We start from the raw sequence: 14,940 nt of genomic DNA, 5'->3' as shown, positions 1-14,940 counted from the left end.
ACTGGGTTTGTGATTGCTGTTATCTGCCAGAGTTGTTGTTGTTTTTGTTTGACTGGTTATATACATATATATATATAGTAAAGAACTGTTATTCCTATTTCCCACATCTTCGCCTAAAGGCTCTTGATTTCAAAATATAATAACTTGGAGGGAAAAGGGGTTATATCTGCCACTTCAAGGGGGGCCTCTGCCTTCCTTAGCAGACACCTGTCTTTCAAAACCGAGACACATAGTTACAATAAAAACTGAATAAAGAAGAAAGACCATCATGCTAGCATACTAGCTGCGATTTTTAGCACTGCTTGATGAAGACTCACTTTCTCATGGATTAAGAATTGTTTTGGGTAATTTTTAGAACAAGGTTGTGTAACTGCTGATTGCACCTGAGTGACACTTTAAAGAACCGTGTATAAACAGCCATAATATGGCATCTGATGACTGTGAGCAGTGAACTTTGAGAATAGATAATACAGAGTCACCTATTAAAATTAATTGAAATTGCTCAAAAATCCTTATCTGGATCATGTTGCAGCCTGCACTTCATATCAGTGAAACATTGAAACAATGTCTCTCTGTCCTTCCCATGCGCATGCTTGCCCTGCTTTATAAGTATCCATCTGTTTAGCTTTATGTGGTGCTTCTTTCAGTCTTGAAGCCTGGATGATGTTTCATTTGTGGCTTGACTATCACTGGAACTGGCATTTGCTCTTCTTTCTCCAGGAATCTGAAGGCTTTTATGATTATTGTTGGATCTTATGTCTCTTGTGGTTATACTGCTGGATTGGAGGGCAGTTCAACTGACTTGTTCAGGAACACAGAGCATCAGCATAGGGGAGATCCCTCAGTGGGTCTCCTCACTTTATGACTCCTCAGTGGGTCTCCCCATTTTATTTGAGTGTGTTACTGAGGGCTGGTGCCTGTGAAGGACTCACACTGACAGTTTACAGAATAAGGCTCTTCATTAACATAAAATTGTGACAGATTAAGGTTTGATGATTGTCACTGATGGTATCTCACTGCAAAAACTTATTCAAAGCAATGCACAGACAAGCTCTAATCCTCAATGAAAGTATTCAGTGTCCACAGAGTTTGGTTCTTACCCAGTAGGCATCCCTATGGGGGAGAAGACAGGTTCAGCCTGTCGACTGATCCCAGCAGTTACAATGGAGTCTTCCCAAACTTCTCCCCATTCCTAACTTACTTTTATACTATTTCCTTGTGTTTAGGTGGAGCTTGAGTGACTCTAGGCATACATCTTCTCCTCTCTCCGCTGGCTGACAGGTGCTGTGCAGTTTCTCAGCTACAGAGTACCATTGAGTTCCCCTCCCTGCAAGGATTTCTATGCAGCCTGGCGATGGTGTCTCCACTCTGCTCCACCCTCTGTTCCATCTCCCTTAGCAGGAGCTATGGTTGCAGATTGTAGGGAATCATCATGGAACAGGTTTCAAGCATGCCAACTGCATTCCATTCAGAGAGCAGCAGCTACATTTTATCCTATAATTTCTGACCACTATAACTTCTGTTAGGATGTGAATATAACTTCCTAGTTTCCTCTAATTTTATCCCCAGCCATCTTTCTACAGTTATTCCCCCAATTCGCTGCTAGTTTGTGGTCTCTCAAGGACTCCTTCATATTTTAGGTTGAGCAGGGTGAAGTGCTATTTGTTTAATTTAATCAGGTTTTGACAGTGCTTTGAGCTCTATTCTTTATTTCCTGCTAATGTTTCTGTGTGGTTTAGAGTTAATCCTAGAAGTGAGGAATGCTTGAGATTCTACTGCCTAGTAACTGTTACTGTTTGCTCCTGTATGGTATCCTTTGGGAACAAACATACACAATCAGTAATTTCAAATAATCTGAGTGTCACTAGAGAGGGTCATGGCCAAGGGCTATGATTGGAATCAGAAGGTATAACTAATTTCAGCTCTGACAAGACTCTTTGCTGTGGTTATATGCAAGTGACCTGATTGTCTCATGATTTTTCTACATGAAGATGGTACATTCTCATGAAGAATGTCAACATGAAGCAAATAGATCCTCCATATAAATATTGTTATTAAATTATCCACCAGCAGCTTTCTTTCCAGGCAATGGATGACTATTGGTGTGCTGTACCAAGTACAGCTGGCATTTGTCTCTCATTTCCTTCCAGCGGTCTTGAAGTTACTGAGGAAACGTCTGAGTCTTGCAAACTCTCCCTTCTGCTCTGTCCTTTCAGAATATGAAGAATAGGTGTTTAGCTGGGTGTTCTTGAATTTAATCTGGCACTAGACCAGATTTTACTTTTTTTACTTAAATTTGTCACTTTGAAAACATTTTAATATGAGCTGTGTCTTCCGTTCTTTCTTAGAATGTTGTTCTGAAGGAGGAACAGAAGGTGCTTATCAGACGCTTAGTAAGACAAATAGAAGAAAAGGAGAACAAACGAGATGACAAGGAGGTTGTAACCAGGGATGATGTGGAAGAGTCACTGAAAGCAGTTTTTCAGTTTGTGAAGGACAAAGAACAACTTCTTCAAGGTATGTTGTGATTTGGGGAAGTGTGGTTTGCAGTCTATACACTTGGGATTGAGTACTTGTTGTTGTTTTGCAATTTAAGTAGAGATTCAAGTTCCTTGTTGCACAAAATGTAGAAAACTTTTCTTCCCCCAAAATTGGGCTTTCTCAATTTAGTATGAGATTGTGGAGGGCTTATAAGTCAATCTGTCCCTTCCAAGTGATACATAGTATTGTGCAAGTACAGAGGCTCCTTCTTTTTTGAAACTCATGAAAGCCTTAAGCACTGGCTCCACTCAAGATTAAAAATAAAATTATTGATGGCAGGAAAAAGGACCAGTATTGACTGTTGAAAATTCTGGCTGCCATCCCTGCCATTCTCTGTGGGAGACACATGACCTGGGTCACAACATTTCGGTGAGAACTCTTGTCTCTTCTTAGAAGAATAAGACCAAGCTGTTTTCAGCAATGATGGTGGCCCTTGACACTACATGAGGCCATCAGGTTGTAACGTATTGTAGTGTGGAAGAATCCCCCTTCCTTCTCCATTCCCTGTGAAAGCGCCTTTCTTAAAGAATTTGATGTTGTAAGAATTACCAGTTCAAGGAATCAGTAATGAACTTGTCTTTTGACATTCTTATTTTAATAGATCTACGCTCCCAAATTGAAGAAACTAAGAAAATAATTTCAGAAAAGCAGCGTGAGAGAGATTATTGGTTGGAGTACAAAAATGTCGGAAGTAAAATACATGCTGAGAAGATCAGCAGTCTGGAAAAAGACATTGCAGAAGTCAAATATGAACTTGAAAGAACTGAAGGTCAGTTTACAGCTGGTGTAAAGCAAGTCTTACAGGGTCTTTGCACATTGCTTGCAGGAATTAAATTATACAGCTAATTTTGGGTCAAGTTCTAGTAACTTGTATCAACTTCTCCAGTAATTCCCATTAACTTTTCTAAGTGCACCTAGGATGGGCTGCATGATCCTGAAAAATATAAGGACTCTCTTTCTCTCTCTCTGTAAAAGTTCCTTTATTAAAGAAATTGATAAAGTTTACAGAAATGACGACACTTAAAGAAACTAATAAGCTCGTCCTGTGATGGTTTTCTTGTAGAATACAGGCAACCCATTTTTAAAAAAGGTCACTCTGAAGGACAGCCGTTTTTTGTAAAAATAAGTCTACGTATATTTAGGTCGCCTATACAGAGGGCTCCCTTAGCAGTCATACTTGAAAATGTTGACTCTGCTGCTGTTACTTCTCATCATCTACAAGCACTTCACATATTGAAAGCTCCTTTGACAGGAAAGTAGTATGAGCTCATTCTTGGAACGGTCTTTTCTATGGAGCACACTGGTTTGCATGCAGGACTAGAGGGAGCTCTTTAGCCAGTGGTCTGGACCTTTCCTCCTAGTTGGACAGTGTGAGGCCCTGCAAAATTGTACAGACATAGACACATACTGGGAACTGTTTCAGCACTGTCACAAAAGTGGAATTAATTTGAGAGCTTATATATTGTGGTGCTGAGTGCTTTACAAAGATTTCTTTATTACTGCATTATTTTAAAATCATTTAACTATTTTGCTGTTACATAACCCACGCTCCCAACAGGAGAAGGATGTCCTGGTTTTCTTTCTTTATGTCCCTCTCAGTATGCGTGACCACAGCCAAGCAGCTGGTAGTAACAGGCAGTGACACTGCTCTAAGGGTCTCTGTATATTCTGTGCCAGCCATTACCAGGCATCAACTACTGTGGATAAGAGCCAGCCAGCTATCTTTTTGTCTCTCAAAACATATTTTACCATGATTAAGATCTGCCCTGTGGCTTCTACATTTCCAGATAGCTTGTCAGATATCCATCACTGTATTCAGGAGAGGTTGGGTTTTTTCATTATGCATTTTCTGTGTTCTTAACTGATTTAAAACTTTCCTATATAGCTGCTGAAATACGAAGTGAAAAATAGAATGGGCTTTTATATAGAATGCCAGTAGGGACATGCAGTCTGACCTCCTGCATGTCACAGGGTACAGAGTTAAAAATTCGTGGTCCAACAGAAGTGTATTTACTGAAAGTCATGTTATAGTGGTACATGTATAAGTGGCCCACATAACATACTGGGAAGTGATGCTGCCAGTACTGGATGTTTACCATACTATTTTGCTTAACTCCCTAAAACTGAACCTAGAAAGTGTCTGGGGCATAGCGCCTTCCAGCAGAAATCTAACGAGCTTTCAGAGCGAGGCAGCAACAAATTGGGCTTGTTCACGCCTTGAATGTGTAACAGGCATAGAGAATAAGCATAGATGAACAGGTTTCTGTCTCTGTGTGTACCACTGAAGGGCTTGACACTGGCACAGTTCATGTTGTCTGGTGGTGACATTTTAAACAAAACAGCTGGAGACGAGAGGAAGCAAATGAGAGCCACATGTTTAGGTGTTGTGTGGGGAAAACAGTGTTGCAGTGAGAGGATTAGGGAAGATAGCCTCTTTAGGAACTGCTCAGACACGCAGTTTCTCCTTTTTTTCATTCTCCCCGTACAACTCAGGTTATTTAGCTGTCTGAAATAATGGAACAGTGAATACATTATACTATGGAAGTACTTCCTTTTCATTCTGCCAAGTGTAGATGGTGGAGTCCAGCTTCCACAGTGTTAAATTAATAACTAATGCACAACTAATACACCTTTCATATTTGACTGCCTTTGACTCTGCAGTGCATCCATGAGCAGATATTCATTTGCAGCCAGATCAGAAATAAGCTGTCTGCAACACAAGTGCAGAGAAAGACTGAATCTCAAGCCTTTGGAACGAGTATGCAGTGCCTTCCTTCAAAGAAAATTACTACAATCTCATTCATTCCTTCAAAAGGAGGAAATATCAAGCAGAAGTGAGCTATTTAGAAGAGCAAAAAAAGAACTAAAGGGAAGGATGAAATAATTAAATAGCGAGTGACTAGAACATGAAGCCAAACATATTCAGTTCGATGTAAGACACACTTTCTAAATAATGACCACAAATAATGACAGAAGCAAATAATTGTGGCATTTGCCACATTCTCCATTTTGTCCTGTTGTCAAATTAGACCCTTAGAGCCTTAAATAAGTCAGAAAATTTATTAGGCTCTTTATAATAACTATCTGAAAAAATGTCATGTGGATAAGGTGATCCAATATGCTTCTATATCTAAAAAATAAATTTTCTAAGCAAATCTCTCACATGGCTCCAGGAGCTCTGCTATTGATAGAGAGAAAATTTAATGTTAAGATGACAATATTTTAGCAGAGAACTTCTTAGCTCACTGCTCAGTTAGCAATGAATTGCTCAGCTGTTGCAATTGTCAACAGAAATGTGTAAGCCACTTCCAATTTCTAGTTTTGTAGTTAACACTACTGTTCTTTGGGTTTAGGAGGATGATTTCTGGATATTTGAATCCTTTTCTGTGGAGCATCTATGCAGGTGACACTCACTGATAAGTTCCAGTTTAGTAACAACATGCTAGTTATCTATCTGTTATCAGAAAAAATTATGTCAAATAATGATTTCTGATTTCCCTGGGGTTTCTTTGTTTTGAAGAATATTATAGAGAAGCTTTGAAGGTAGTGAGAGAAGAAAATCAGAAACTGTTTGACAGACACATGAAGTTACTCAGTGAAGAGGCTCTTAAGGTATTCTTTCTGCTTTTTTAAAAACTGCCAACTGTATTATATACATGTATATACACATGTACTCTGCAATATTAATTATTTTAACTCATATTAAGACTGAACTTTTCTAATAAATGTAAAATAAGCTGTAAATCTTGGTACACATGGAATTGGTTATTGCTCTTCATGCATGTACCTTTTTTCTTCTTTCCATCAGAATAATGATGGGTAGATGTGAGGGCATTTTACAAATGAGGCATGGGAAACTGGGGCACCATGCACTGACAAGGCTTGTTCGAGAACATATTGCTTTTGCCATGGCCTTGGTTTTGACATTTGCACAGACTTTAAAAAGCAGTAACATAAAAAGAGATTGCATGAAAATATACATCAATTTAAAAAAAAAAAGGTTTCACTGTACTTGTAAAGTACAACATTTTTAAAGTGCCACAATAGTGCAGTCTCAGGAAAATGTATTATTGATACACTATGTTTTTTTGTCATCTCTGCCAGCTCTGGTTTGAAAACATGATTTACGAATAGCTCTAGTGACAACTTCTTACTTTCACAAAATGCAAAGCATACTTCAGTACAAACCACTAGGCCCATTAGGTGTTTAAATTCCCTGACTTCAGTGCTGGAATTTCTAGTCATGTGAGAACATAATCCAAAGGACTGTGTTAATGGTGATCTACAGAGGCATCTTCCCTCCCAGTTCTTCCTTTCCCCTTTACTGACATCAATAATTAAACTGTAGCCTTGTCTCATTAGCACAGACCTCTACATGTTTAGGTCACTTGTTGTAGATCAGTACTACCTCATTTGGGATTTTACTTGGGGTTCTTAATAGCTGAAGGTTTGGTTTTCTGAAAGCAGTAAGATTTGAGCACTATTGGGAACACAGAAGAATTTGTTAGGCAAAAAAGGGAACTGTCCTATTTTAATATGGGAAATCAAAAAAATATTGGTAAATTGCTGGACATATAATCTGCTCTAGGCAGGATGATGGAGAAACATCTGGCCTTGTGAACTAAATCCTCTTGTAATCCCTCAGGGGATGCTACAGTCTGTTGTGTGGATGTTTCTTAATTATTTCCTGCTAAAGAGCAGAAGATTCTTCTTTGTAGTATGCAGGACTGTCAAAGTTCTGCTTTCAGATGAGATGATCTAAAATTGTGTTTTCTCAGAATGCTGTGGGATACTTAGACAAACACTGTCGCAGAGAGATTGAAGAGAATGAGTGGCTAAAAGAAGAGGTAAGAGGATCACTTGCCTACAGTTTATCATGGGAGTTCATGTTTGAAATACTGTGACCTACAGTCAGAACTGTTTCCAGTCATGGGCCTTGGGAGACTTCTGCTGGCAAAGGAGAGCAATTTTCCAGTAATTAATCTGTAATCCTGAGCAGCAAACAGTGCACTGTGGTGAATAAAGGTAAGAGGTGAACATCTGCTTTCACAAATGGAGGACCCCCTTTCCTGCCCAAGTTGTTACATGAAGGACTACAATGTTCCATACAATTAAGGATTTTTATCTGTGGAGATTGGGATGCTATATAGTATAAAGGATCAACCAGGTAAGTAGCTGAAGGGGAGAGGTTTGAATTTCATTAAAGTTCTAGTGCTGCTGTATTGAAAGAAAATGAATATGGATGTTGGAAACGTTCTGAGAAATGGCTTGAGACAACATTAAATGGAAGGTATAAAGAAACCATGGAGACTCTACACTGAAGAGAGGAAAATCAAAATCATATATAGTTGTAATTAATTGCTTGATAGCTTTTATACCGTCCTTTAATGGCAATTTAGAGCTATACATTAGATAGCTGTAATTTTCTTGACATGAAAAATTTTTTGTGAGCCAGATTTAGGAAACTAATTTTTTCCATGGTGAGAGTTTGATTTTATTTATTCCAGTCAATATAGGTTCTTTGTTTCAATCAAATCTAAGCATGAGATTGGTGGGTGAAATGCCTTTCCTCACTTTCACAGCCTCACAGTTGAGAATTGAGCAAAACTTTTTGGGAAGTTAATAAACAAACTTCTTACTTTTCCGTGCCACATCAACAAACCTGGCAGAGGTTTCTCCATTTTACTTACTCGTTTGAGATACTTGCCAGTATGCAGGGACACAGCCTTCCTTCTTCCCCTTAATGAGTTCTGAGCATGCATCTTTAACTTTCCAGGGAGGGTGTCCAAACCACAGCTTCTGAGGCAATGAGGGTAGTGCAAAGAAATGGGAAAAAATTAATGTTTTGTTCTGTGTAAGCAAACAGGAGCTCAAATCTATGCATCCCATCACTGAATGAGTATGAATTCTCTTCCCTTCTCCCTGTCTCACTGAAGACTTACAATTTTTACACACATTAGCAGTGCCAACAAGAGAGCACTTTGGAGTACTCTTATGCCCTGACAGGCCCTCACCTCAGAGCTGAAGGATTTGGATTTCTTTCCTCTCAACTAGAAGTTTCCTATGTTATGAATTACTTTCCTATGTTGCTACTTTCCTGTGTTATGAATTAGTGCTTTGAATTTTGGGGGGAAACAAAACTATTATCACTAACTTCTCCAGTCCTCTGAATTCACCCATTTATTTTCTCTGCTTTTCTTACATGGATGAAATATTTTCTCTCAGACTAATGTTTATATGTAACTGACAGACTCTTTCAGTATTTCCTTTGGGGGAGATAAACCAAAAATTTTAGTTTTGTCTCAGTTCAAAATTTTATTTTTGTTTTGGTTTTTTTGGGGTTTTTTTTCAGTTTGGCCACTGAACTGAAAAATGACTTACTAAAATAGCTCTAGATTAGTCACCTCCAAATTTAAACAGATTTGGAGACTTCAGTCACATTTTTCGATGGTTACTGTGTCACACCAAGATGGTGCAAAGCTGCATTGCCTCATGTGCCAAGCCACATCCTGTTACTGGTTAATATCCAGTCATTTTCACCTTTTTAATCCTTGGGAGAAGTTGTAATTAGTTTTAACTGCAAATTTGGATGATTATAGCTGGGTTAATTTGGCTTTGATGAGAATGGATGCTTTCAGATCGCTGGGTAGTGCTCTTAACCTTGTGCATAGGGCTAAGCTTTCTGGGAAGATATCTTTCCCAAAGTACGTTCCCCTCCCTGTGAAGGGGGTAAGAACTTGCTTGTACTTCAACAAAAGTGGGAGGAATTTGGGGAACTGAATAACTGGCATCCTTTGGTCAGTATAACTCCACAGTGATATGGGGCAATTACCTGTCTGAAAGCAAGTAGTACCTGGGGCTTAGCCACTGTCACAGAGCCATAGAACATCCTGAGTTGGAAGGGACCCACAAAGATCATTGAATCCAACTCCTGGTCCTGCAAAGCCCCAACATGTGCCTGAGAGTGTTGTCCAAATGCTCCTTGAGCTCTGTCAGCACTGGGGCTGTGATCATTTTCCTGGGGAGCCTGTTCCAGTGCCCAGCCACCTTCTGAGGGAAGAAATGTTGTGGTAACTTGGACTGAAAACTTCACAAATTCTGGGTAAGACGGTTTTGTGTATAAGAAGGAATTAGAAAAACAACACTTGCTGAGCAAGACCCTGAATTTACGTCTGCAAAGAAGCTTTTCCTCTCTCAAAGCTCTGATGTGAAAGCAAAAAAGAAAAATCCAGAGCTCCTGTCTAGCAGATCTGTTTGACTACATAAGAAGGTTTTGCTGTCAGGGTTGCATAGCCCAAATATGTGGCTGTGATTGACACACATGGGCTGTGACAGTAAAAGGGCTCTAATAAAGGTGTGAAAGAATCAGAGAGACCTTCCCTTTGAAAATGTGTCACTGTGTTTCCCCACCAAATGTGCAATCTTGCTGATACAGCTGCATTCTTTCTAGGTATGTGCTGGTAAGGTAGTTGCTATCAAAGCTTTCCAAAATTCTAAGAGTTCCCTTTTATTCTTTTTTTTTAATTGTCAAAAGGTTAAGATCTACCGAAAGGCACATAGTGATTTGGAAGCTTCTGTTCAGCTCCTGGAAGAAGAAAATACCAGCTTAGTGGCAAAACTGATTGATACCAAACTTCAGCATCTGAGAGTACAAGGGTAAAATAATGCTTTTATGGACTTAAAAGTGATTAATTTTTTTTTTAAAGACTATGCTCCTGTCTGCCTCTAGAGCTATTTGGGCTCTCCCACATCAAAGCCAAAGTAGTTTCCTAGTTGAGGGAAGACAGGATTTGACTGAGTATATGTGGGAGTAGCATCTCTGAAGGATGACAGTAACATTGGGACTTTCCAAGTACCAAATTTCAGAGAAGAAACTGGGTTCTTAATTAATCTATTAAGACCTAGCGCCACTCACTTGATATGACTGGGGCTTGGAAAGAGTTTCTTCGTGTTGCAATTAGATGGTCTCAGCCCCAGCTTTTCAGACTAAATGCTGAATAGCAGACTTTTCCTTTACTTACTGAATAATAGACTTTCCTTTACTGTTGGCAAAATGTTTAAGGATGTGAAGAATAATTTGCACATATAGGGGGCTTTGCAATCTTGAGTGAAACAAATGACCTGGCACTGAGTAAGGAAGAGACCTTGGGAAATGTCTGTCTGCAGAGGTGTCTGTAGTACTAGCTTCTTTTGTATTGAAACACTTTACCCTTTTCCCCAGAGAAAGATTAATTTAGCTACAAAATGTCAACACTAATGGTATCAAAAGCACAATACAACAATGTGAGAGATCCATCTTCATTTTCCAGTCCCAGCTCAGTGATTTTAGCCATATTGCATAAAAAGTTCCAAGTCTTAAGAAGTGACCATTTTTCTCTCCTTTCCAAACTTTGGATTTCTTTGAAATGAGAGCTGCCAGCTGTGGTCTGAATCTTGGACTGACTGGAGACTATAACATTTGTTTTCTTTTAGTCTCATGGACATAGTTGAACTTAGGCACTAAGAATAAAAAAGAGCAGCTTATTAGCCACTAAGCTACCTGGCTGCCTCCGTTGCATTTTTAAACCATTGCGCTATTCTGCCTTTGTGGTTAAGCAGCAAAGGCTTTCAAAAAGGGTGGCATCCCTCTCACCCCAAATCACTGCACAGGACAGTTTAGAGATAAAATTCAGACCCCTTATATGGGTTTCACTTTATCTTTTTTACTCCATAGGCATTTGTTTCATACAAAGGGAGCTGGCTTGCAAGAAGAGCTTCCAAAGGATGAAATGAAAAGGGAAAATAGAGTATATGCAGGTAATGAAGCTTATAAGAATTGATAAGTTACTGAACATTTACAGACTTTTTATTTCTGAAGCTTTTTATCAAACTACCTGTTTGACATGGTGAACCCCTTATTTCCCAGTTGATGGCAGCCACCACAGCAATGATAGATTGTAATTTGCATAAGGAGACAAAATCACAATCTACCTGTAATACAGTCTTCAAATTTAAATTGGTTTTAGATTGTGGAATATAATTACTCATCTAGAGCTAGCCTGGAATGCAGTTTACAGTATTGGCCATCTTTTATGAAGATATGATTCATATCTTAATCAGTTCTTTACTGATCCATATCATAAGTTCATTATATCTTGTCCCTGAGAGGACACTCTTAAACTCTGTGCTGGCTTTCACTTTAAGTGTACATGCACTTTGCAGTCATTCAGCTGATACACCAGAGTTGAATTATAAATAAATCCCTAGCAAGAGCAGATTAAGCTACATGGAGCTCAGCCTGAACTGAAAATCTTGGTAAGCAGTACTGAATTTTGGGCTGAATCTCTATCCCTTCTGGTAGGTGTGCCCCAGAAAAGGATATGGCATTAGGCAAGAAGGAGCATGAGCCTGTGCTTATCTGTTTATGACAGTCTCTGTGGATTCCTTAGTATCACAAGTTTTATTTTACATCTTTGTGTGAGTAGAAGAAAAAGGATGGAAAAAAGAACAAAATTAAAGAGATATGTTAGAAAAATGGAAGTCATACAGTTACGGATACATGAAGAAATTTGTTGAAGTTCTGATCAGTCCCAGCCATAGGTGGGCCTTTTGAAACCATCAGGCAAACATGTTGACTAAGACTTCTGTATTAAATATATGTTGACTTTGAAAACCTTAGCTAGACTTTTGCAATAGTTACCTGGAGGAGAAGGCCTTGTTCCAATAAGCTGGGTCATTGTCCCAGGCAAGCCTATAACTTGGCAGGCCATGTCCAGAATCCTGTGTCATCCTGAGAAGTAGTCAACTACAGATGTGATCTCTTTAGAGGAGTAATAAGTAGACTAACTGTGATTCAGGAACTTTTTTTTATGTACCTATAGATACACATACCTGGATATAGAAGAAGTGTACATTTGCTTTTACTGCCTTTCTTTTCTTTTTAACTATTCAGGGCTCTACAGGATTTAAGTTGAACTGATAAAAGCTCATTTTTTCCCCTGCCCCCTCCCACAGACCCATTAGTTCTAACTTCCAATCAATTTCAGTCCCTGGGTCTTGATCAGAAATTGTGAACAAAAAAACACATAGAAAAACCTAGGGAAAGCAAACATTTGGCTTGAATTGCCAATTAAAAATACTACCAAGCTGTTCTTTGCATCACACGGGCTAAGCTGTATTAAAGATTGCAGGCAATGCTCATACCAAGTACTGATTCTGACTTCCATAAAGCTTAACAATTACATACGGTTAATTTTTCTTCTCTTTAAAAAGCAAAGGCAGATGGAAAGAGCCTCAGAAGTGCCTTTCCAAAGATTCTGCCTAAAACAGATTATGAGAAGCCTCAAGACAGTGATGAAGAGCTGTGGAAAAAATTCTTCTCTCCAGCTCTGGACAGTTCATTGTGTGAAGATGAAGATTTCCAGGTAGGAGTTAAAGCTATCAGGCCTTTCACTGACACAAACATCTTTCATTGTGGAGCATGAGCTACTGTCAGGACCATTCTATTTCCAGTGGTGTTATGGCATCCAATGTCCTTTACCTGGCGTGCAATTCAGGTGCTTGGTCTTAGTCCTCTGGTGCTGGTTGGGACAGTTAGGTCACTCCTTGTCCTTCAGATGCTGTGCCAAAAGAGCACAGATTCTGTGTCCCATGGGCCAGCCTCACGTGGATGTTTTGGATGCCTTCGGGCATCTCTGATATCATGAGGCACATGTTTTGGCAACTGAGTGGTGTCTTAGGAACCATCCCATGGAGTGTCAGGATGAAATTCCCCTTAGGAAGAATTCTGAGTGTCACATAATGAGAGGTTCTTTTGCTTGGATACTGGTCCTTTAGAATCTGTGTTGCACAGTAGCATTAAAGGATCAACATTCCTTCAACAGAAAGCCAGGATGAAGGTGTTCCTGGGTGCAAATTTCATGGGTTGAGAAAACAGTACACATTGGCCTTTCCTGTAGCTGACTCACTCTAACCCAGCAGAAAAGCTTCCCTTTCTTTCTCCCCCTGATTTAGTTTTCTGTTGGGTTAGTCAACCAAGTTGGCTCAGAGGTTTGGAGAAAACCAGAGCCAGTGCAGATGTGGCAAAAGCACATGGCTGGGCTTGGACCTCTCTCTTTTTGGCAGGAGCAAGCTGTTGGATTAGTTTAATTCTTCTCACAGAACTGAATTTGAGATTAGAATTTGGGTTATGGAGAAGGTGATATTGGTGAAAACACACAGGAGAAGAGGGCAGCAGGGCTGTAGCCTCCTAAGATGAGCTGGCTTGCAAAAGAAGCCCATTATTACTGACATTATCAAACATGACCCCAGGGCAGCATCTCTACAGTTGCTTAAAAAAGAAAAGTTGCTGGGTTTTTTTTGAAGAATGGTTGCTTTCCTATGAAATTGCAAAGGAAACATATTCATTCTTCTTAAGGCATACTCAAAACTGGGACCTCTGAAGAGAAGGCTGTATGTGGTTGGAGAAGCTGCGCCTACTTGTAAGGAACCAGAAGAAATGCCAAGCAGGAGCCACAAAGAAGAGGACACTGTTGGTAAATCAGATGGGCATATCACAGCTGAGATGATCAAGGCTTTATTTAAGGAAAATGTTGATGAAAACTAGACAAGCTCTGCTGTTGACACAGAAGTGTAACATTCTCAGTTCATTAAATATTTGCTCTCTTCTGTTTGGCATGGGGCTTTGAGGAAATACTTTAGAGTGCCTGAATCATGATTATAAGTTTCATGAGAGGTATGTCTGTGTGCAGAGGCTAATTGAAAAGTTCCTTTTCTTACCACTGAGAGAGGTCTTGTGCACTTTTTGGGGTATTCAGTCCACATAGCAGCACATATATCTACTAAAAGATCCAAACTACTATTTAGTTTGTATGGTCTCCACTTGCAGTGTGGAATTCCCTCTTGATCAGACAGTGAAGGGGTAAATGCAGGCTGCCATAGAACATAGAACTGTTACAAAATACTTAATACTCTGCTAAAGCAGAATTCATTTATGCAAACATAATTCAACTATTGCTATAAATTGAGTGTTTGAATGCTTTTTTATCTGTCTCCATAAGACCCCTACTTAAATACATGGAAATAAACAAAAAATAATTTAAAAACAATTTAAAACCAGCATAAAAATCTCTAAGGTCTTAAATACTTTGTTTAGAATTGGCCAAATATATTGTGTAAGCCCATGTCCTTGGTTTGTGGCTGGTCTCTGTGAACATGTATCTTAGTGCATTGATGCAGTGGGGAGGTTTCCCTCTGGTTCCTTCTCAGAAGCACACAACAGTTCCTTCCCACATGTAGGCTCTGACCCATGCATTTCCTCACTAGAAACTTGTGACAGTATTGAATAATCGGATTTAAACCCTTGACAGGTTAATCAGCTGTTTGGAATAAAGATTTTTTAAAAACTTACATTTTAAACAA

General features: G+C 39.3%; 1 protein-coding gene across 1 annotated transcript in view; it reads left to right on the top strand.

The window, feature by feature from the left end:
• Positions 1 to 14,940, top strand: part of CCDC83 (coiled-coil domain containing 83) — a 21,975-nt gene extending 7,035 nt beyond the window's left edge. The window contains exons 4-11 of the mRNA XM_008634921.2: positions 2,349 to 2,517; positions 3,143 to 3,310; positions 6,062 to 6,153; positions 7,320 to 7,388; positions 10,076 to 10,197; positions 11,255 to 11,337; positions 12,793 to 12,944; positions 13,937 to 14,940. Of these exons, the coding sequence (XP_008633143.1) occupies positions 2,349 to 2,517; positions 3,143 to 3,310; positions 6,062 to 6,153; positions 7,320 to 7,388; positions 10,076 to 10,197; positions 11,255 to 11,337; positions 12,793 to 12,944; positions 13,937 to 14,125 (1,044 nt within the window). The 3' untranslated portion in view covers positions 14,126 to 14,940. The remainder of the gene's footprint in view (positions 1 to 2,348; positions 2,518 to 3,142; positions 3,311 to 6,061; positions 6,154 to 7,319; positions 7,389 to 10,075; positions 10,198 to 11,254; positions 11,338 to 12,792; positions 12,945 to 13,936) is intronic.

The sequence above is a fragment of the Corvus brachyrhynchos genome, unplaced genomic scaffold (genome assembly GCF_000691975.1).
Source record: "Corvus brachyrhynchos isolate BGI_N302 unplaced genomic scaffold, ASM69197v1 scaffold44, whole genome shotgun sequence".
Lineage (NCBI taxonomy): Eukaryota > Metazoa > Chordata > Aves > Passeriformes > Corvidae > Corvus > Corvus brachyrhynchos.
Note: the sequence above shows the minus strand (reverse complement) of the source record. Positions and strands in the feature narration are given on the sequence as shown.